General features: G+C 37.2%; 2 protein-coding genes across 5 annotated transcripts in view; one reads left to right on the top strand and one right to left on the bottom strand.

Moving 5' to 3' along the window:
- Positions 1–1,529: 1,529 nt before the first annotated feature.
- TEX12 (testis expressed 12) lies at positions 1,530–11,270 on the bottom strand. 3 transcript variants are annotated; one of them, XM_069555038.1, is made up of 8 exons: positions 9,742–9,871; positions 9,537–9,655; positions 6,512–6,817; positions 6,208–6,418; positions 4,125–4,203; positions 3,304–3,415; positions 3,162–3,213; positions 1,530–2,396 (listed from the first exon to the last, which is right to left on the bottom strand). In XM_069555038.1, the coding sequence occupies exons 5-8, from the start codon at positions 4,185–4,187 to the stop codon at positions 2,252–2,254; spliced, it is 372 nt and encodes a 123-aa protein (XP_069411139.1). In that variant the 5' UTR covers positions 4,188–4,203; positions 6,208–6,418; positions 6,512–6,817; positions 9,537–9,655; positions 9,742–9,871; the 3' UTR covers positions 1,530–2,251. The 3 variants fall into 3 exon arrangements, with proteins under 3 accessions (XP_069411139.1, XP_069411138.1, XP_069411140.1); XM_069555037.1 differs by having other exon boundaries at positions 9,537–11,270; XM_069555039.1 differs by lacking the exon at positions 6,512–6,817 and having other exon boundaries at positions 9,742–9,864.
- The window catches only part of IL18 (interleukin 18), a 25,382-nt gene continuing 12,349 nt past the window's right edge, over positions 9,951–22,983 (top strand). The window contains exon 1 of one of the 2 annotated variants that reach the window (XM_069555008.1): positions 9,951–10,135. The gene's annotated coding sequence lies outside the window, so the exon portion shown is untranslated. The remainder of the gene's footprint in view (positions 10,136–22,983) is intronic. The other variant, XM_069555007.1, reaches the window with a different exon arrangement.

Here is a 22,983-nt window from a genome sequence, read left to right as displayed (position 1 = left end):
ATCGGTAAATAACATTGTGACTGAAAGTCATTCTCTAGTCTTAAACATATACCCAATGAAATGATCAAATTTAACGTGCACAGGGAAGAACCAGATACCAAGCAATGGTGACCCTATTAAGATATAACAAATATTGGAACTTCCCTGGCCATCCTGTGGTTAAGCCTCCGCACTTCCTATGCAGGAGGCATGGTTTCATCCCTGGTCAGGGAACTAAGATCCCATATGCCACAGCAAAAAGAAAAAAAAAAGGTATAATAAATATAATACGAAATCAAAATCTACTCTGAAACAATGCTAGCCTTATCTTTTACATTAATAACATATTTAAGAAAAAAATAACTCAAGAACATTTCTTAATGTTGCTAGCTTCTGCCCAAGTTAGCAGTCATTTTCACAGTTAAACATTAAAAAACTCTGCAAGGCAACAGGATAACTCAAAATCCAACAGATCTGTCATACCAACTCAAATGTGGTCATCCTGTTGCATTTAGTTTTTAAAATCTTATTTCTAATCTTTACTGACCTCCAACCTATCCTGTGCCATTAACATATCTGCCTATGAGGCAAATAATTTTTCCACTGTAACCAATATACTTAGTAAATATTACATTATTGTTTTCAATCCTTTCTTGTATGAATATTTATCTTACATGGTATATATGCCTTAAGGTAGTAATTGATGAAATGAGATTTTAACATTTAGAAGGCAGCAGGGCAAACATGCTGTCCACTTGAGTGAGTGAGGTCGCTCAGTCGTGTCTGACTCTTTGCAACCCCGTGGACTGTAGGCCACCAGGCTCCTCCATCCATGGAATTTTCTAGGCAAGAGTACTGGAGTGGGTTGCCATTTCCTTCTCCAGGGGATCTTCCCGACCCAGGGATCGAACCCAGGTCTCCTGCATTGAGGGCAGATGCTTTACCATCTGAGCCACCAGGGAATCCCTGCTGTCCGCCTGAAGAATACCAAATTCCCTGTGGTACTGTCTAAATATATATCCAAATTTGTGATTACTTATACAGGCAAAATACACATATAATAGATAGAATTGTCCATATGATTGAACAGTGAGTGTTGATTTTTTAAAATCTGATCAATATAGTTATTATATAAATTATACATAGCATATTAAGAGTTTTCATTAAAGTCATAGTACCTTCCAACAACGTAGATTTTTTTTAAAACAGTTTTTGTTTTGTATTGGAGTATAGCTGATTAATAATGTGAGTTTTAGGTGAACAGTGAAGGGACTGGTTCACAGATATACATGTATCCATTCTTCCCGAACTCTCCTCAAAGGGAGGACTTTTTTACTAGAAAAATATTAGAGATTTCCTAGTCCAAATTCAATTCCTGAATTATAACAGGACTGAAATGACTCGCTAAGGCTAACTTGTTTAACCAATCTCTTTACTTTTGGACCACTAATCTTTATCCCATACCACATAGCTTGCTAAGGCTTCTAAATATACTTCATTAACTGCACCACTGATACTGTTAATGTGTAAAAAAGTCAATTCATATAAAGTTCTGGTTACAAATTTCTAGTTTTTATTTTACCACAAGATAATTTGAAACCAAATTTTTATTGTGCTCAGTTGCTCAGTTGTGTCCAACTCTTTGTGACCCCATGAACTGTAGGCCACCAGGCTCCTCTGTCCATGAGATTTTCCAGACAAGAATACTGGAATGGGTTGCCATTTCCTTCTCTAACATATGATAATAAAAACAACATGATAATAAAACAAATTTTTATTAACATTGTATAATAATATTAGTGAAAATAATCATATGGTAACATTAAATAGCAATAGCACAGTTTACATATTGAGAAACTGGACAGATTACTTTTAGGTTTTAATTTCTTTTCAATTCTAACCATGAAAGATACCTTAAATCTCTATCTACTATTTAAACAAAATATTCTAAAAGAAAAAGTACAATATTGTTAAATATTATCAAATTAATCCACTGAGTCTTCTTTTATAAATTTAAGAAAGGCCAGGATGTTTAAGAAAAAATTTACACTTTTACAAAATATGCCAAATATTAGACTTCAAAAGAAAGGCTACATACTTCATATTAATGTCCAGCTTAATGCTTTTAAATCTAGAAAAGAAATTTAAGAAGTTTCCCCTTCTATATTTAAGGTATACTTTTTTTTTAACAACTAGAGCACATTCAGAGCACAAATGTCATTCTTAAAACAATAATGAGCTTAAATTCTCAGCTTATTTTAAGTACACAATTTTATCTGTGTAGAGTGTTTGCAATCACTGTAAGCCTCTGTCTCAGGAGCTCTCTTTTCTGTATTAGAAAGTTTTCAATAGTATTGGCTTCTTTGAAGAGTCCATCTATCTCGTCAATATAAGATGCATCTACTGCTGCTCTCTCACTAAGGGGAAAAAAGGTTTTATGGTAAACCAAACAGTCATAATATCTAAACATACCATCAAAATGATGTGCTTTATTATGCTATATTTGTTAGCTATTTCATTTAAATTGCTTTGTACAGTAGTTGGCTTCATTAATTTACCAACACTGCTCAATATGTTAAATTAGTTCCACAAGTATTTTTGACTACTCAAAGTCCCTTTGACACAGCAGAATGTGTATCTTATACATTATAATTCTAATATTAAACTACATACATTATTTTAACAGCCACATAAACCATTATTATTAAAAACAGTGACTGCCCAGTAGTTCTCTAAAAAAACACCTTATAAAACATGATAGTTTCAGGTCAATAGAATACTTAAATTCAGTCTTCAAATATATATTGATAATGTTTAATATTTCATAAATATAAATATTTATCTTCAGTATCGCTCTATTATTATGCTTAACTTCACCAAATGGTATTTTTGTGAAAATGTTTTCATAAAATTTTACGTGTTTTATCATCAAATTAGAAAACAAAATATATCCAGCCTCATTTCAGCTCTGAGAGTATCAAAACAAAAGATATTTAGTGGAAAAGTTAGTCTTTGAAAATAACCAGCTAATTTAAGAAACTGAGGCAGAATAAAAAATTTGAAAATTATAATTACCAGATAGGTTTTTTAGACCCTGAGCTAAACTTCCCATCACGGAGCCTCCAGAGGGAAACTTCTATGTCTAAAATAAAGACTCAAAAGAATATACCATAAATACTTGCCTTAAGATCTTTGCATATGTTGACAGCATTAGATTAATTTCCTTGCTCATATCTGTTTAAAAAAATCACTAAGTTATGAACTATAATAAAGTTTCCATATTATAAAATCAATATATAGAAATATAAGCACTTTACACATCACCATTCAAGTCTTTCTCCAGAGCTTCATCTTTATAAAATAGTCCAGAGCTTTCAGACAAAGAAGAATCTGATTTTCCAAGAGAGGACAGCTGTGGACTATCTGGCATTTGAGGCTAATATAAGAAAGTAAAGGAAACAGGCAGTTAATAAGATCCTTAAGATATATACATTCTGTTAAAAAAAAAAAAAAGAAAATAGCAAATAAAACATCTTTCAGAAAAAAGCAAGCATGCTGGAAATGTAGGCCTAATAATCACTTGTTCATTTTATTGTAAATTTACATTAGACTTTGAAAATGCTATTTATCCCCTGACGAAAAAGTTTCCTGTAGCCAGCAGATGCTGCCATAGCAAAAGAGCAAAACTTTCATTTGGGTAACAGCCATATGCTTGCAAATTTTTGCAAGCTAACATAATCTTTAAGGGAACAAATAATGTCTCAAAGGTAAACAGATCAATTGGTAGGGGCAGCAGTAAAGAATGGCAGGATATAGTACTCTTTTTCAAAAAATGTCAGTAGGTATAGCACCTAAGTGTCCTATTTATTAATATATATCAAAATAACTATTTAAAGTCCTACATATCAAAAGTCATGAGTCCACTTCTATCTCTAGATCACAAATTACCACAAAGAAACCTTCCACTAGTTTCCTGAAAGCCTATACTTAGTGAATAGGCTGCTGGAATCAACATAGTTCCTGCTGGGACACCACCAGCTCTGGGAATATGAAGACATTAAATTCCATTTATCAACAGAATTATCTTAAATGACGAAATTTGAGAAGTATATTAAAGAGTAAAGTTCCACAAGCATAAAGATTACCTCTAACTCTCTTGGTCTCTTGCAATTTCTAGTATCAGGTTTTACAAGTTGACTTGCCATCATATTCTGGAGGCAGGAACTGCAAAGTTTAAAGCAATGCCAATTTTAGGTGCAAACTCCAGGATACAACTCTCTTGAATCCTTCCCTGTCTTTCCACTCCTCCTGTCACTGTTAGTTTAGCCTCTCATTATTCATCACTTACCTAAACTACTCAAATTATCCCTCCTCTGTTTCATCCTACCAATTGCTGTTTGGGCAATCTTTCAAAACTCTGATTACTGCATTCCTACACTTAAAAGAACCTTTCCTTGACCATTCATTGGCTCCAGAGGAAGTTCAAATTGTGTGATAGAGCACCTGGGGCCAGCCTACCAGTCTGGTGATTTTCTCCTACTCCTTCTACAATCACACTAGTCTCTTTGGCACTTCCTACTTTGTTTCAGGATTCATTAAAAGATTTTTCTGCCTTCACAAAATCTTAATGCTGAAACAAATCTTGCTGATTGGTTGTTTAGTCGCTAATTCATGTTTGAGACTTTCGAGATCCCGTGGACTTTAGCCAGCCAGGCTCTTCTGTCCATGGAATTTCTGGGGAAGAATACCGGAGTGGGTTGCTATTGCCTTCTCCAGGGGATCTTCTGGACGCACAGTTTGATCTTTGACCCACAGATCAAACCCGCACCTCCTTCATTGGCAGGCAGATTCTTTACCACTGAGCCACCAGGGAAGCCCAAAAAATCCTATAGTTCATCTAATTCAATCTCAGTTTTACAGAGGTGAAACAATAGAGGCAGAAGTAGCTGACCAAATGCAAACATGTAAAACTAGGCCACTAGAAGAATCAAGATCTCTTCTAGTCTAAAAGAGACTTCTCTTTCTACCGTCCTATCTTACCTTCATATAGCATTAAATTTTCGTTTTAAATTGCTTTCTCAAAAATTCTGAAGATAATTACCTTGTGAGCCTGAAAGATTAAACTTGGAAAATGTTGAAACCTAGAATGATATATCTCTTCATCTTAATAGATGTGAATTCCTGTCAACACTCAAGTTATCAATTTGCTTGCTTTTTGAGAAACTATGTGGACCTGGAATATTGTAATGAATCTGTTTGCTTAGTCATATTTAAGAATCATATATATGACATGAAGACAGCAGCAACAAACAATAAAGATGTCTGTTCAGCAAACTCCAAACTGTGCTTCTACACTGCTGTCAGTATCTTTCTAATATGTAAACTTAAGCGCTATAACATTAATTTGTTAAAAAAAAAAAAATACTACACATGCACAGTAGTGCTCGGTTTGCCTTGGGAAGTTTAAGAGACTGTTTCAGGGAAGCCAACATGAGATTTGTTCTTGTCTCCCTTCCTCTTTCTCTCTTCCCTTTTACACCTCTTCTCGCCTCACTCAAAGAACATACATGTATATCAAATCAAAACTCTTTTAATTAGGTAATTCTGCTTCTGTAAAAAACAGATGACTTTTTCTGTCACAGTTTTGGGCTTCCTTGGTGGCTCAGAAGATAATCTGCCTGCAATGCAGGAAACCTGTGTTCCATCACTGGGTCAAGAAGATAAGCTGGAGGACTAAATGGCAACCCACTCCAGTATTCTTGCCTGGAGAATCCCATGGAGAGAGGAGTCTGGGGGGGCCAAAGTCCATGAGGTCGCAAAGAGTCCAACGTGACTGAGCGACTGACACTTTCACGACTTTCACTTTAAAGGCCTCAGCTGAACCTGGTCAAGAGACTGGGCCTCCACCTTCAATATATAACCGTTCACAGTCCCGGACCCTGGCTGTGCAACCTGGCCGGTGCCATCGTCATTACCACGTACTACTTCTCGGCCTTAAGCAATCGTTTTCTCCTCACCCTCTCTTTCTTCCCACCGGGGCCCTCACGCCACCACACCTACCTTGCTTCTCACCACCCACCCCACCTCTCCTTTCCTCCCCACTAGCGTTTCAGCCCCACTAGAGACCCTGCGAGGAAACATCCCCCTCTCACTGCTTCACTCAACACGAACACCCTCTGGGCGTTCATCCTCCGCTGCCCTACTCCAACATCAGTCCAGGACCCATACCTTCCTCCTAGGCCGAAGCGCGGGAATGAGGAGGCTGCCGCGTTGGCCTTCCCAGCAGGCAGCGCGCAGATCACGTGACACGCCCACGCCGCCTCCACTGAGAGGGGGTTTCTCCCCGCCGGCCTTTCAGCTTGGAGTCTTCGTGAGACAGAACTACTCTCGCTTCCCCAGTGCTTGTCTAGAGAAGAAGGGGGAAATCTGAGGATGTTTCCTTAAAAAGAAAGACCAAGAAGAACTGTCAGAGGAAGGCAGTGTGTCCCAGCCTCTGGAAACCTCAGACAGGAAACACAAAGCAGTAGCGCACCACCACCACTTTCCAAGTAAAAGTAACATCCTGTTGCAGATGGTCTGTTTGCCGGAACGGTGTAAACCTGAGTTTCGGTGCCTTAGCAAACCGAGATTTCCGTATCCAGAACATCCGTTTCTTCACCTCCTTTTCTTTGGTGCAAGCAAACTTTGGGAATGATAGTTTTTTTAAGAAATTCCATTCTTGATGTTCAGTTTAGTCGACTTGATTGGCAGCTTCCAAAAAAATATTTTGTAACACGTGGCTCACGTATTTGAAATTTACTCTCATTGGGCGCTTTAATGTGGTGACTTTGACCTGCAACTTAAAAGATAGACATTCTACATTTAATGTTCAGTTGTGAAGGAAAATAAAAACCATCAGTTCAGTTCAGTTCAGTTCAGTTGCCCAGTCGTGTCCGACTCTTTGCGACTCCATGAGTCGCAGCACGCCAGGCCTCCCTGTCCATCACCAACTCCCGCAGTTCACTCAAACTCTCGTCCATGGAGTCGGTGATGCCATCCAGCCATCTCATCCTCTGTCGTCCCCTTCTCCTCCTGCCCCCAATCCCTCCCAGCATCAGAATCTTTTCCAATGAGTCAGCTCTTCGCATGAGGTGGCCAAAGTATTGGAGTTTCAGCTTTAGCATCATTCCTTCCAAAGAAATCCCAGGGTTGCTCTCCTTCAGAATGGATTGGTTGGGTCTCCTTGCAGTCCGAGGAACTCTCAAGAGTCTTCTCCAATACCATGGTTCAAAAGCATCAATTCTTCGGCGCTCTGCCTTCTTCACAGTCCAACTCTCACTTTCATACATGACCACTGGAAAAACCAAAGCCTTGACTAGACAGACTTTTGTTGGCAAAGTAATGTCTCTGCTTTTCAATATGCTATCTATCACCTCATAAAACAAAGGTCAATAACACTTCCTGTAAATTCCAGGTCAACAGTCTTGCACCTCAGCAAATTATACTTGATGTATGCATATTATTAGTGCCCCCCCCCTTTGGCTTATTTAAATGTTAGTCGACTTCATTGGCAGCTTCCAAAAAATTATTTTATAAAGAATTGTAAGTATTATGTGTATATATTTATTGTTTGTGAAAAAGCCAATTGTTTCAACTCCTAGGCAAAAGGGACTCAGTTTACCTTGAGCTGCTATTATTGTGAAATGTAAGTCATTCAATAAAACTGGACCACATGATTATGTGCAGCTGAATGGCAACCCACTGGAGTACTCTTGCCTGAAAAATCCCATGGATAGAGGAGACTGGAGGGCTACAGTCGGTGGAATTGAAAAAAGAGTAGGTGCAACTGAACACAATTGATAGTCTTTTTAAAGATTCTAATCACCATCTTAGGCCTGGTAGCAATGTATATTGAAACATTCTGTATTTGTGATAAAAATGAAGGAAAACATTGTCATTCTGATGCTATGTCCTAAATTTTTTGGTGTTCAAGTGTCCTCTCAAGAAATAAAAATATAAAATTTTAAAAAAAATTTTTAATACCCTTAATTGGTAAAATATAAAGTTATCCAATCAATGTTTATCTTTTCATTATTATCATTACTGTTGTTGTTATTCTTAATGGTCCATTAAATCCAAAAGTCTGAGAGATACTGATCTAATTCCTCTCCCAGCCTTCACATTGCATGATAGCCAAACAGGTAGTTATGTACTTATTAAAATATTTCCAGGAAAAATTTGTGTTGTTGTTCAGTAGCTCAGTTGTGACTGACTCTCTGTGACCCCCATGGACTGCAGCACATTGGGCTAAGAAAAATGATTCCACCTAATACATAAATGCTTACATCGGATTAAAAGGATACCATGGCCATTTTCTTTTTAAAATCTTTTTTCCATTATATAAAATACATGAGTGAGAGTAAATGGGAGGGTGCAGAGGGTTATAATTGTCCAGCACTTTAAAATATTCAAAGAGCTATCATCTCATTTAATTTTCACAAACAACCCTATGAAGTAGGTAGGACATAGACACATTTGGGTTGCTCTATGTCAAAGAAAAAAATGTTTGTCCCTAAAGTAAGAAATGGGTAAATTATGCATTATGCACTTTTACAACTGGAGAGAAATAATTGGCAATGGGCCATTTAAAATTAACTTGCTTGGTGCTCTGCTTATTTAAATCACAGTTTGACTCTACTTAATGCTTTTGTGCTAATTGACCCAACTGAACAACACAGAGGATGAAACCTGTCATCAGTTTTAGTGACACATTTAAAGTTTTCAAAAATTCTTTACTTATTTATGGCTGTGCTGAGTCTTCATTGCTGCGTGCAGGCTTTCTCTAGTTGTAGCAACTGGGGGTTACTCTGTGGTTGCAGTGCATGGGCTTCTTGTTGCAGTGGCTTTTCTCATTGCCAAGCACTGGCTCTAGGGTGCCTGCACTCAGTAGCTGTATGCACAGGCTTAGTTACCTCAGGGCATGTGGAATCTTCCCAGACCAGGGATTAAACCCTTGTTCCCTGCATTGGCAGGCAGATTCCTAACCAGTGAACCACCAGCAAAATCCCATCATACACTTCTCTTTTTATTATTTATTTTTAATTGGAGAATAATTGCTTTACAATATTGCATTGGTTTCTTAAGTGTGCCTTTTTTTTTCCCTTCTGATAATCACTGTACCAAGCACCCTCAACCATCCTATCTTAGACTTCCTTTGTAATAACTACTGTTTCATAACGTTTCTTTGACGTTATGAAATGAAAACCCTATCTTGTTGACAGCTAAAAAAACACACAAGCAACAACAACGAAAACAGCTCAACTAGCTGTTTTTATAAACGTTTTGTTTCCTAATTCTAGAACCCCTGTTTCCATACAGTCTCTGAACTGGCAAAAAAAGCGGGAAAAAAAAAATCACTGTGCTAATTCCCTTGCTAGCAAGGTAATGCAATTTAGCACATGTTCAAGAGAAAATAGCTAAGAAACTTATTTCCCTTAGTTATTTCCAAGGCTGTGATAGTAACACTCTGCTGTTTACCAGTTTCATTTTAAGTGGGGTGGTTACATTACAGGACTTACCCTCCTAGGGCAGATTATTCATCACTGATGTTCAGTTGTTAAATCGTTTTCCGCTTCTGCCATCCCATGGTATTCAGCTCAGTTAGATGAGAAAATGCACTAAAGCCTGAAGAGAAAGTCTCAGGAGAGAAAAATTAATGTGAGAAAAATGCTTCTGATTGACCAAGCAGGTGCTTTTTTTTTTTTCTTAAGTGTTTGGGTGTACCTTGGAAAGAGGTACAAACTTTGAAGGGCCAGAACTGCAACAGAAGAAATGATTTCATTAACATGATTTTATACTAAAAGAAATATCCTTATTCTCTGACACTGTTTCAGGTTTCACTGCCTTAGGAAACAGGCCCCGTTTGAAGGCGGGTCCTAGGCGTGCCAGAATAGTCTCCTCCCTCCACCTTCTTCCTCCTTTCTCCCTCGGGTTACGCCCCCTCCTTCCCAGACAGCAGTCGGATCCGGACCGGCAGAGAGTTCTGCTTTCCAGTGCTTTCAGCTCTCCTGGCGGTCTGCTTCTGCTGCTGAAGGGGCTGCCGTCTTCTATAAGGAAAAGAAAAGGACCTCAAACCGTTCAGATCACGTTTCCTCTCCTAGGAAGCTATTGAGCACAGGTAAGAAATATCATTACTTGCTATTTAGAAACTCAAGCATGGAGATGAGAAGTAAGTGATAAGATAGAAAAGCGATTGAGAGGAATTTAACTTCTCTCACATCACTATGATGGGAGACTAGTTGGTAACAACATAAGGAACATAGATAGCCTAGTCAGAGGAAAATCTTTTTCTCTCTTTTAGCCACTCTTGGAGAGTATCACTTTAGAGGAAATGTTCTCAAACATACTGACCCCATGACCTCTTTATACTCCTAAAAATTATTGAGGATCCTGAAGAATTTTTGTTTCTCTGGGCTATTTCTTGTATTACTGTCATTTGCTATACTAGAAATTAAAACTGAGAAATGTAAAAAATAATGACCTGTTTATTTGAAGATAACAAAAGGCACATGACATGTTAGCATAAATAACTAAATAACATTTTAAATTATGGATAACTATATATTACAAAAAAAAAAATCTCCTGTGAAGAGTGAAATTGTTTTCATTTTTACAAAACTCTTTAACATCTGGCCTAATAAAAAAAAACAGGTGTATTCTCATCTGCTTCTGCATTCAGTCTATGCAATATCACACAAAATGTAGCCCCTGGTAAACTCTGTTGTGTACACTTATGAAAGTGAAAATTACAAATTACATCTTAGAATTATTTTGAAAATTTCTTTGACCTCATGAACCCTCAAGAATCGTTGCTTTAGAATGTTAAACAAGCTTCTCTTTAAAAGGAGCCTCAACTCTGAATCAACTATTTTAAAAACAAAAAATTATTCATATGAAATCTTGATGGAATCTGCATCAGCACCCTTATGCTGTGCTACATTGGACAATATTATAGCATTCCCCAGGAGAATTTTATTTCACAGCAAGGAAAGGGCTGAGTAATATCTTCATTTCTTAAATGAAGATTCTTAAATTCTTAAATTCTTCTTTATGCCGTCTGTATATGTGTGTTAGTTGCTCAGTTGTGTCCGACCCTTTGTGACCCCATAGACTGTAGCTCACCCACCAAACTCCTCTCTCCTTGGAATTCTCCAGGCAAGAATACTGGAGTGGGTTGCCATTCTCTTCTCCAGGATATCTTCTCAACCCCGGGATCGAACATTGGTCTCCTAAATTGCAGGCAGATTCTCTACTATCTGAGCTACCAGGAAGCTCATGCCTACCTGTAACTATCTCAGTCAGTTCAGTTCAGTTCAGTTGCTCAGTTGTATCCGACTCTGAGACCCCATGACTTGCAGCACACCAGTCCTCCCTGTTCATCACCAACTCCCGGAGTTCACTCAAACACATACATCGAGTCAGTGATGCCATCCAGCCATCTCATCCTCTGTCGTCCCCTTCTCCTCCTGCCCCCAATCCCTCCCAGCATCAGAGTCTTTTCCAATGAGTCAATTCTTCACATGAGGTAGCCAAAGTATTGGAGTTTCAGCTTGAGCATCAGTTCTTCCAAAGAGCACCCATGACTGATCTCCTTCAGAATGGACTGGTTGGATCTCCTTGCAGTCCAAGGGACTCTCAAGAGTCTTCTGCAACACCACAGTTCAAAAGCATCAATTCTTCGGCACTCAGCTTTCTTCATAGTCCAACTCAATATTATGGACAAGCCAGATTTTAAAAGATATTTTGAAGGAAGATTTAATAGCATTTGAGATCTTCCTTCAAAATATCTTTTTAAATCTGGCTTGTCCATAATATCCCTATGTAAATATAATGAATTCTTATATTAATTCATTCATGAATTCTTATCAGAGTTTCATAGCCTGTCTCTAATCTTTTTCATCGTGTCATTGCCAGCTCAGTAATCTGCTTTCCTATTGCCTGTGAGATTAAATATGCTCTTTGTGATTTTTCCAAGCCCTCTACAGTCTAACCCACCCTACCTTGTGTTCACTGCAGGACAGCAAAATTGTTCCACTGCAGTCAAAAAAATAGCTCCATTCAGTCCACCTCTCACCACAGTATGGTGTTAATTATCACCTAAATGCTCTTCCTTGTACTCCATCTCTTCAATCAAGCAATCAGGATTAAATTCAATTCTCCTTTTCACACAAGGTCAATCCGGCCGTTCTATTTTGGCTTCTTGCTTTGAGTCTGTATTTAACAGTTGATTATACACTGTACACCTTTTATCATTTAATATTTACCTAAATTTTTACCTGAGTCGTCTTCCACTCCCCACCTCTACCATGCCTACATACTTACCTTCATTAAGATGGCAAAATCTTGAAGGACAAAATGACTTATAAACTGAAGAGTTCTATTTTGACCTTGTTGCTGTCGAGATGATTACCTACCTGATTTTAGGGAATTAGTTAGGTAACATGCTTCCTCATTTCATCCCGTACCTATTCCACAGAATTGGAATTCCACAGCAAAGATAAACATAATCATTATTGCTTTTCAATTTCAAGACATTTTGACTTTTAATCTGATAGTATGTTTTTAAATTCCCTTGGCTTAATAAAGCTGGTTACATAATAAATATTCCATTGGTATGTATTGTTTTTGAATTATGAGGAAGTGGTTACTAGGGTGTTTGCCGCATATAAATGCCTCTTTCTCTGCAACCTTAACTAGAATCTAGAATTATAGAATGCTGGAGCTAGGGGGAAAAAAAAAACTCAAATATTGACCATTCAACACTCTCTTGTCCAAATGAGGAAACTGAGACCCTCAGAATTAAATGACTTACCCCAGAAAAGTTTGGAACATATGTGGTTTAATCACCATTTATGACAGATGAATGATTTTCTACCATTCACTAGCCTCTGCCTAGTTTCCAAGGCTTGTATAACTAAAACTTTTTATTGATGCAAAGAATCAATTACCCCTGCATATTCCTGGAAGAATCTGTCTAAAGTAGTTTATAACTCTTTAAAAAGAAAAAGTTAATAATCTCAGAATCTTAGCCTGAAATATTCAAAGCATTTTTATCTGATGGAACCTATACTTTTTATAGATTAAAGAAAGCAAAGGAACATGGATGAGAAAGGAAAAGAGGAAAATTGAGGGCAGTGGGAGTGGAAGAGGAACACAATACTTGTAATCTAGATGTTTTAAGATCTAACAAAAAAAAAGTGCTAAGAAATTAAAGAATTCAAAATTTAAAAAATAAAAAAACTAATAAAAAAAAGAAAAGAAAGAATTCAAAATAAACACTTGCATGAAATAAAAGAGAAAGTAAAACTATTAATACTAGAGAAAAAAAGAAGAATATTTGAGAAATTCTATTTTTAAAAATCTGTCTTCAGACTTCCCTATTCTTTCCCTTTCTTAGTGGCTTTCGGATGGTTTAAGTTTTTTTGGTGTTTTGTTTTTTTTTTGCTGTGTCAGGTCTTAGTTGCTTCGGACTCTGAAGCATGGAATCAGCAATTGTGGCACGTGGATTTTGTTGCTATGCAGTCTGTGGGATCTTAGTTCCCTGACCAGGAATCAAACCCATGTCCCCTGCATTGCAAGGTGGATTCTTAACCACTGGACCACCAGGGAAGTCCCAGAGTTAGAGTTTTAAGATAGAAAAAAAAATTTCTACCAGTCTCTTTACACTGTGCTGTCATGGCAACAAGGTTTATCATAGAAAACATTTATTAAACATTTTTTGAGCGCCTACTATGTGATAAACTCTTTCCAGGTGTTGAAGACTAAAAACCCAGAAGGCATCTCATTGTCTTAAATAAACTCAAATTGAAGATGGGTAGACCTATTTGTAATCAAAGTAATCTTAATTCAGGGTAATAAGAACTATTTTAGAAGCATGAACACAGGGAGGGGGTTGTGGGCACTGATGAGAGGATTAACTCAGTGTGGAAGAGTCAGTTTTCCTGGAGGAAATGTTTGAGCTGTGACTTAAAGGATAAACAGTGAAGAAGGGTTTGGCAGGCAAAAAAGGGAGGGGAAATTTTGGCCTGATGGGAAATAACTGGCTAGACAGTGGAGTGAGGGAGAGTCTGAAAGGAAGAAAAACAAGGAGAGGAAATTGAAATAGAAGATATGGGAAATGACAAAGGCTAGATTTAAAATAGTGCTGGTGGAGATGGAGAGGAGACACCAAATTCTAGGCACATTTCTGAGTTCAAATCTATGGTATTTTTGAGACAGGAGAAGGTTAAACAAAGGAATTGAGAAGAACTCCCAGGTTTCAGTTTCGCTGGGTAGTTCGTTCGTGTCCAGCTCTTTGCAACCTTATGGACTCCTCCCAGGCTCCTCTGTCCTTGGAATCTTCCAGGCAAGACTATTAGAGCAGGTTGCATTTCCAACTCCAGGGAATCTTCAACCCAGGTATTAAACCCGCATCTCTGTGTCTCCTGCATTGGTAGGCAGATTCTTTACCACTCTGCCACCTAGGAAGCCCAGGTTTCAGTTTGAGACAGGTTCTTTGGACATACTTGAGAAGGTAATTCATTAGTATATCCTACAGTTGGGACTATGGATCTGGAGCCAGAAATTGTGATTTGCAAGTTATATATCCCCCTGTAACTGCCACCCTCTCTCTTTATAGTTAAACTTCCTAAAAGAACAGTTTATATTCAGTGTCTTTACTTTTTTTTTCATCTCATTCTGTTCTAGATCTTTGTCCACTTGCCTTCCCTTCCTCCACATTCCCTAAACTGTTCTACTGATATCAAAAATTTCTAATTGCCAAATTCAATGAACAAGTTTAGGCTTGTGTGTAAATTATGGACTCTACAGCTTCTGACTCCAACCAGCTGCTTCTTGTTGAAGTTCCTTTGCTCTTTGACTTCCGTGATACTTATCTCTTAGATTTGCAAAACTGATTTAATAATTTTCTACTCAAGACTGTCTTTCATTCTGTTTTCTTAATGAGGTAATCACTCAACAAATTGCCCAGAAACTTTGAAGTCATCCTCAATTCCTCCTTTTTCCATTTGACCTGCAAGTAATCAGCTAAAAAATGCTGCTTAATCTCTCTTGAATCATGCCTACAGCCACTGCCTTAGTTTGTAGACTCATCAACTCTTAGCTTGTTAAAACTGTTTCTGCAGCTGTTTTCTGGCCTCTGTCCAAATTCATTAATATCTCATCAAATCTAGTTTCTATACTGGTGCCAGAGAGAGCTCTTTGAAACATAAATTTCACCATGTCTTTCTTCTACTGAAAATAAGTCAGTACTTTCAGAAAAAAAGTTCAAATTCTTTAGCCTACTCTCCTTTTCAAGCTTTTGGCAAACTTAACTACACTGCAAATTGCATTTATTTGAATTGAACTGGGCAGAATCAAACTAATTTAAAATGAAAATAATAATCTCACTTTATAGGCAAAATGAAATATGTGAACTCCAAATTAAATAATTTGTTTAGAATGATGGTTTCAAAGCTGGTAGGCCAAGTGAGTTGTTAACTGCTAACGCTATTGCCACATAGAAGTGTCTCTTCTACCTGGTAAAAATATTTGCTTTCACATTGGCATATTGTAAGTGAGGCTATTCTTTAAACATCTCAGAAGCTCTTGAGACAAACAGGTTATTGTGGCATTATTTTTATTATAATTTTAGATATTTATTCATTCATTCAGCAAGCATTTATCAGATGTCTGCTACACACCAGGTTCACAAGACTAAAGCTGATGATATTCCTACTCTTATGGAATTTACATTCTAGCAGGGGGAAAAAATAATAAAGGATATATTTACAAACCATGTTAAAGTATTTGAGGCCATATTTTTATGAAATTGTCTAGAAGGTGTAATTTTCTTTGGAAATCTCAGCCATTTATTGTCAATATCCCCACCCCCACTTTGCCTTGATCCCTTTCATCAAGGCACTTAGATATTCCAAAATCTCATTCTTTCTCTTGTTTTTTTCTTTAATTTGGAGGATAATTACTTTACAATGTTGTGTTGCTTTCTGCTATACAGCAACATGAATCAGCCATAAGTCTATATATATAGACTCCCTCCCCTCCCTCTTGAGCCTCCCTTTTGCCTACTCCCATCCCACCAGTCTAGGTCATCACAGAGACCAGGCTAAGCTCCAACTTCCCACTATCTGTTTTACACATAGTAATGCATATATTTCAGTGATACTCTCTCAATTCTTGTCATTTTTTTTTAATTTGAACAATGTTTATGGAGAATCATGTGGTTCTCTAAAAAATAAAATAAATGTAAAATAAAAAGCATACATATGTGTATATATGCATATATGTATGCTTATTTATTATATATGAACTGAATCTATATAAAACTGTTAAATAGCCACCAAATGGACAGTCAGTTCAAAATGGTGGCCTTACAAGATCTTGAACTCACCTCCTGCCACAGACAACAGATCTACAGTTACATATAAACCATTCCCTCTGAAAAAGACCTAAAATCTAGCTGAAATTTCCTCCACAAGAAAGGATAAAAGAGCCACATCCAGATGGGTAGGAGATGGAGAAACATGGTTTCACCAAGAACCCCACTTAGGGTGCAGCAACCCATAACAGAGACTGATAACATAAAGCAGAGCTATTCCTCGAGGAGCAAAAAGTCAGTGCCCCACAGCAGGCACCCCAGCCCTTGAGAACTACACCAAAAAGATAAGCCCCTAATACATCTGGCTTTGAAAATCAGTAGAGTTTATATCCAGGAGAACCACGGGGCTGTGGGAAACAGATTCTGCTCTTAAAGGGCTTGTGTGCAAATTTATTTACCATAGGACCCATCATAAAAGTAGCAGTTTGAAAAGCACCCAGACCAAATGTGAAAGAAGAGTCATTTGCTAATCTTAAAGCGTCTGAGGAAGGTGCAGGAGCTTGTTAGTACTCTCTCCACCTGGATGAAGACACTGGCAGGTGCTGTTTTGGCAATTTCCTTCTATCTTGCTAGCACTGGCACAGACGAGTGCCATCTTGGCACTCTCCCTATAACCTGCTAATACCACTGGGCACACTGCACCCCCATATTTCTATCCTGTACCTGCCAAGGCCAGGCAGGTGTACACAGCCCACATGAGGGAATGTTCCTAGACCTCTCAATTTTGATGGCTGGAGGGAATGTATTTCTAGGTCCCATGAATCTCAGACAATCAAATGGGGAGTTCTCAGAAGACTACCACCCTCAGGGTGCTGCACAGACAGCAGACTGAAATGTACCTCCAGTGTCCCTGTGAAAAAGGACTAACAACTTGTCCTTGAGCTTCAGGCTGAGGAGCACACTTCACGTTTATCTCATCTAAAAGCCGGGGGGAACCATCTCTGCACTCTTCTTTGGCTTTACTGCAGTTCACTGGCACCTACAAGAGAGGATCTCACACACACTATGATAGCCCTGATTTTTGCCAACTGTAGTCAAAAGGACACCTTCAGATGGCTAGCTCTGGTGGCTAGCAGAATTTATCATTGCAGTCCCACAGGGCAATATATGTTTACATACCTTAAAAACTGCTGCCTGGAAGTCTGGCTTCTAATCAGCCTGAAGCTAGGTGCTAACTGAGGTCTCTTCCTCTGAAATACTCACAGGTCCCTCAACACTTGGGACCTATCAAGAATAAATCAGGCTACATATACAACCACGAAGGTTGAGTGACCGCCAAGAACTAGGACAAGGTTAAATAATAAGGTTCATCTTTACACAAGGTCATGCCTTTAAGATTAGGAGAGATAACCGCTTTGCCTAATATATAAAAACAAATACAGAAAGTCAAGCAAAATGAGGAATGAGAAGAATATTTTCCAAAGGAATGAATAAGATAAAGCCCCAGAAGAAAATCTTAATGAGATGGAGATAAGTAATTTACCTGATAAATATTTTAAAGTAATGGTCATAAAGATACTCATCAAACTCAGGAGAAGAATGGATGAACTCAGTAAGAACCTCAACAAACAGAATATAGATGAAAGTACCAAACTGAAGTCACAGACTGAAGAAGACAACAACTAAACTGAAAAATACACTAGAGGGACTCAACAGCAGACTAGATGAATCAGTTATCTGAAATACAAGGCAGTAGAACTTACTCAAACAGAGCAGCTAAATAGAAAACAAATTTTAGAAAGTGAAGTTAAGGAACCAGTGGGACAAACATCAAGCAGAATTGCATTCACATTATTGGGTTCTCAAAAGGAGAAGAGAGAGAAAGGGGAGCAGAAAACTTATTTGAAAAAATAATAGCTGAAAACTTCCCTTATCTGGAGAATGAAAGAGATGCCCAGATCCAGGAAATCCAGTTTCAAAAAAAGAAAAATGCAAAGACACCAAGACACATTATAATTGAAATATCAAAAGTTAAAGAGAGAATCTTGAAAACAACAAAAGGAAAAGCAATTTATTACATACAAAAGAAGCCCCATAAGAGTATCAGCAGATTTCTCAGGAGAATGTTTGCAGGCCAGAAAAGAGTAGCATGATATATTCAAACTGGTGAAAGGAAGAAACTTCCAACCAAGAATACTCTCCCTGGAAAGTTTTATCATTCAAAACTGTAAAAAAATAAATAACTTTTCAAAGAAACAAAAGCTAAAGGGGTTCATCTCCACTAAACCAGTCTTACAAAAAATGTTAACGGGACTTTCTTAAGCTGAAAAGAAAGCGTACTAATTAGGAACAAGAAATAGAAGAAGTAAAAATCTCATTATAGAGGTAAACATATAATAATTAGTGGATTAATCACTTACAAAGTTAGTATAAAGATTAAAAGACAAAAGTAATTTTTAAAACTACAAAATAACTAATTAAGGATTATAGAAAGTAAAAAATTTAAAGTGTGACATCAAAACATAAAAATGTAGAAATGAAAATGTAGGGTTTTATAATACATTCAAACTTCTTATAAACTTAAAATATATATTTCATGTAGAAGCTGTTTAGATATCGCTCTCATGGTAACCACCAGGCAAAAATCTACAGTAGATACACACACAAAAATGAGGAAGGGATCTAAGCATAACACTATAGAAAGTCATCAGACAACAGAGAAGAAATCAAATGACGAAACAAAAAGAAATGATAAAACAGGCAGACAGGCAGAAAACTATTAACAAATTGGTGATAAGTACATACCAATCAATAATTATCTTAAAAGTAAGGGACTAGGTGGGATAATTTGGGAAAATAGCATTGAAACATGTAATTACCATATGTAAAATAGATGACCAGTGCAAGTTCGATGCATGAAACAAGGCACCCAAAGCCAGTACTCTGGGACAACCCAGAGGGATAGGGTGGGGAGGGAGGTGGGAAGGCGGTTCAGGATGGGGGTACACATGTATACCCATGATCGATTAATGTTGATGTACGGCAAAAGCCATCACAGTATTGTAAGGTAATTATCCTCCAATTAAATAAATTTTTTTCAAAGTAAGGGGACTAAATTCTCCAATCAAAAGACAGAAAGTAGCTGAATGGATAAAAATATAAGAACCATCTATATGCTGCCTACAAGACTTATTTAAACTTAATGGATATATACAGAACATTCCAGCTAAAAACAGCAGAATATACGTTCTACTTAAGTGCACCCAAGTGCACGTGGAACATTCTCCACGATAGATCATATGTTAGGCCACAAAATAAGTTTCATGAACTTAAGATCAAAATCATGTCAAGCATCTTTTCTCATTACGGTAGTTTGAAAATAGAAATCATTTATTTAAAAAATGGAAAAATCACAAATATGTGGAGATTAAAAAACATTCTATGAACGACCAAAGGGTCAATGAACAAATCAAAAGAGAAATTTAAAAATTACCTTGAGACAAGTGAAAATGGAAAATTAACATGCCAAAACTTATGGGATACAGCCAAAGGAGCTCTAAGAGGGAAGTTTATAGTGATACGGGACTACTTCAAGATATAAGAAAAATCTCAAATAAATGATCCTACTTTACAATTAAAGAAAAAAGAACAAATTAAGCCCAAAGTCAGCAGAAGGAATGAAATAATGAAAATCAGAGCAGAAATAGGTGAAGTACAAACTAAAAGGACAAAGTGCATGCATGTGTGCTCCGTCATGTCTTACTCTTTGCAACCCCATGGACTGTAGCCCACCAGGCTCCTCTTTTCCAGGCAAGAATACTGGAGTGGGTTGCCATTTCCTTCTTCAGAGGATCTTTCTGACATAGGGATTGATCGAACCTGTGTCTCCTGCATCTCTTGCACTGGCAGGCTGGTTCTTCACCACTGTGGCACCTGGGAAGCCCAAAAGATAGTAGAAAAGATCAATGAAACTAGGATCTGGTTCTTTGAAAAGATAAACAAAATTGACAAACCTTAAGCAGACAAGCAGATGATACCACTCTTATGGCAAAAAGTGAAGAGGAACTAAAAAGCCTCTTGATGAAAGTGAAAGATGGAGAGTGAAAAGTTTGCTTAAAGCTCAACATTCAGAAAATGAAGATCATGGCATCTGGTCCCATCACTTCATGGGAAATAGATGGGGAAACAGTGGTAACAGTGTCAGACTTTATTTTGGGGGGTTCCAAAATCACTGCAGATGGTGACTGCAGCCATGAAATTAAAAGATGCTTATTCCTTGGAAGGAAAGTTATGACCAACCTAGATAGCATACTCAAAAGCAAAGACATTACTTTGCCAACAAAGGTCCGTCTAGTCAAGGCTATGGTTTTTCCTGTGGTCGTGTACGGATGTGAGAGTTGGACTGTGAAGAAAGCTGAGCGCCAAAGAATTGATGCGTTTGAACTGTGATGTTGGAGAAGACTCTTGAGAGTCCCTTGGACTGCAAGGAGATCCAACCAGTCCATTCTGAAGGAGATCAGCCTTGGGATTTCTTTGGAAGGAATGATGCTAAAGCTGAAATCACCTCATGCAAAGAGTTGACTCATTGGAAAAGACCCTGATGCTGGGAGGGATTGGGGGCAGGAGGAGAAGGGGACGGCAGAGGATGAGATGGCTGGATGGCATCACCAACTCAATGCACATGAGTTTGGGTGAACTCTGGGAGTTGGTGATGGACAGGGAGGCTTGGCATGCTGCGATTCGTGGGGTTGCAAAGAGTCGGACATGACTGAGTGACTGAACTGAACTGAACTGAACACCATTATCAAGTGGGATTTATTCCAGGGATGCAAGGTTTGTTCAGTTCCACAAATCAATGTGATACATTAGATTAACAAAATAAAGGATAAAAATCTTATGATCATCTCAATAAATGCAGAAAAGTATTTGACAAAATTCAATACCCTTTCACACACACACAAAAAAAATTCTCAACAAAGTGAGTGTAGAGAGATCTCACCTCAACATAATAAAGGCCATATTTGACAAGCCCACAGCTAACATCGTACTCAACATCAAAAAGCTGAAAATTTTTTATTTAAGATCAGGAACAAGATAAATATACCCACTGTTGCCAATTTTATTCAACACAGTATGGGCCCTCCTAGCTAGGGTAATTCATCATGAAAATGAAATGAAAAAAAAAAAAAAGAAATGAAAGATGTCCAAGTTGGAAAGGAAGAAGTAGAACTGTCACTATTTGCAGAAAGCATGATTTTATACATAGAAAACCCCATGACTCCACAAAAAAAGTTAGAACTAATAAAGGAATACAGTAAAATTGCAGAGTACAAAATCAGTATACAAATATTGTTGTTTTTTTATACACTAACAACAAAGAACAAGAAAGAGAAATTAGGAAAACAAGCCCATTTACAATTACATCAAAAAAAATAAAATATCTAGGAATAAACTTAGTCAAAGAGGTAAAGACCTATAATGCCAAAAACTATATGACACTGATGAAAGAAATGAAAGATATCCAAATAAATGGAAATATAGTCCATGCTCATGAATTGGAAGAATTAATATGATTTAAATGTCTGTATTACCCAAAGCAATATACAGATTCAATGCAATCCCTATTAAAACTTCAATGGCATTTTTCACAGAAATAGAACAATACATCCTAAAATTTGTATGGAACCACAAAAGATTTTGAATAACTGAAGCAATCTTGAGAAAGAAGAACAAAGCTAGAGGCATTATACTCCCTGATTTCAAACTACTAATACATTGCAAGCTATAGTAATCAAAACAGTATGTATTAGCACACACACACACACACACACACACGAACAGGCACATAGATCAATGAAACAAGACAAAGAGTCCTGAAATAAACCCACACATGTATGACCAGGTAATCTATGAAAAAGGAGGCAAGAATATACAATGGAAAACGACAGTCTCTTCAATAAATAAGTATTGGGAAAACTGGTGCCGTGTGCAAAAGAATTGAACTGGCCCACTGTTTACACTCTACAGAAAGAATAACTCAAAGTGGATTAGAGACTTAAATGTAAGACCAGAAACCATGAAATTCCTAGAAGAACATATAAGCAGACATCTCCTTGACATCAGTCTGGCAGTACATATATATATATATTTGGCAGTATATATATATATATATATATATATATATATATATATATATATATTTGGCTCTGACTCCAAACTAATGAGACTATGTCAAACAAAAAAACCTTCTGCACAGTGAAGAAAACTATCAACAAAAGTAAAATGCAACATTTGAATGGGAGAACATATTTGCAAATCATATCCAATAAGGGATTAATAGTCAAAGTGTATAAAGAACTCTTAAAACCCAATAATAGCAACAACAAAAAAAAACCTGACTTTAAAAATGTTCAGAGAATCTGAGTTGATTTTGCCAAACAAGACATACAAATGGCCAACAGGTATATAAAAAGATGTTCCGTATCACTAATCATCAGAAAGGTGACATCATCTACATGAATAGCAAGTATTGGCAAAAATGTGCAGAAAAAGAAACTCTATGCATTGTTGGTGGAAATGTAAATTTCTGCAGACTATAAAAAAATTAAAAATAGAATTATCATATGATCTAGCAATTCTAATTCTGAGTA

This window comes from Ovis canadensis, chromosome 15 (assembly GCF_042477335.2).
Source record: "Ovis canadensis isolate MfBH-ARS-UI-01 breed Bighorn chromosome 15, ARS-UI_OviCan_v2, whole genome shotgun sequence".
In the NCBI taxonomy this organism is placed as follows: Eukaryota; Metazoa; Chordata; class Mammalia; order Artiodactyla; family Bovidae; genus Ovis; species Ovis canadensis.
This window is presented reverse-complemented; position numbering and strand designations above follow the sequence as displayed.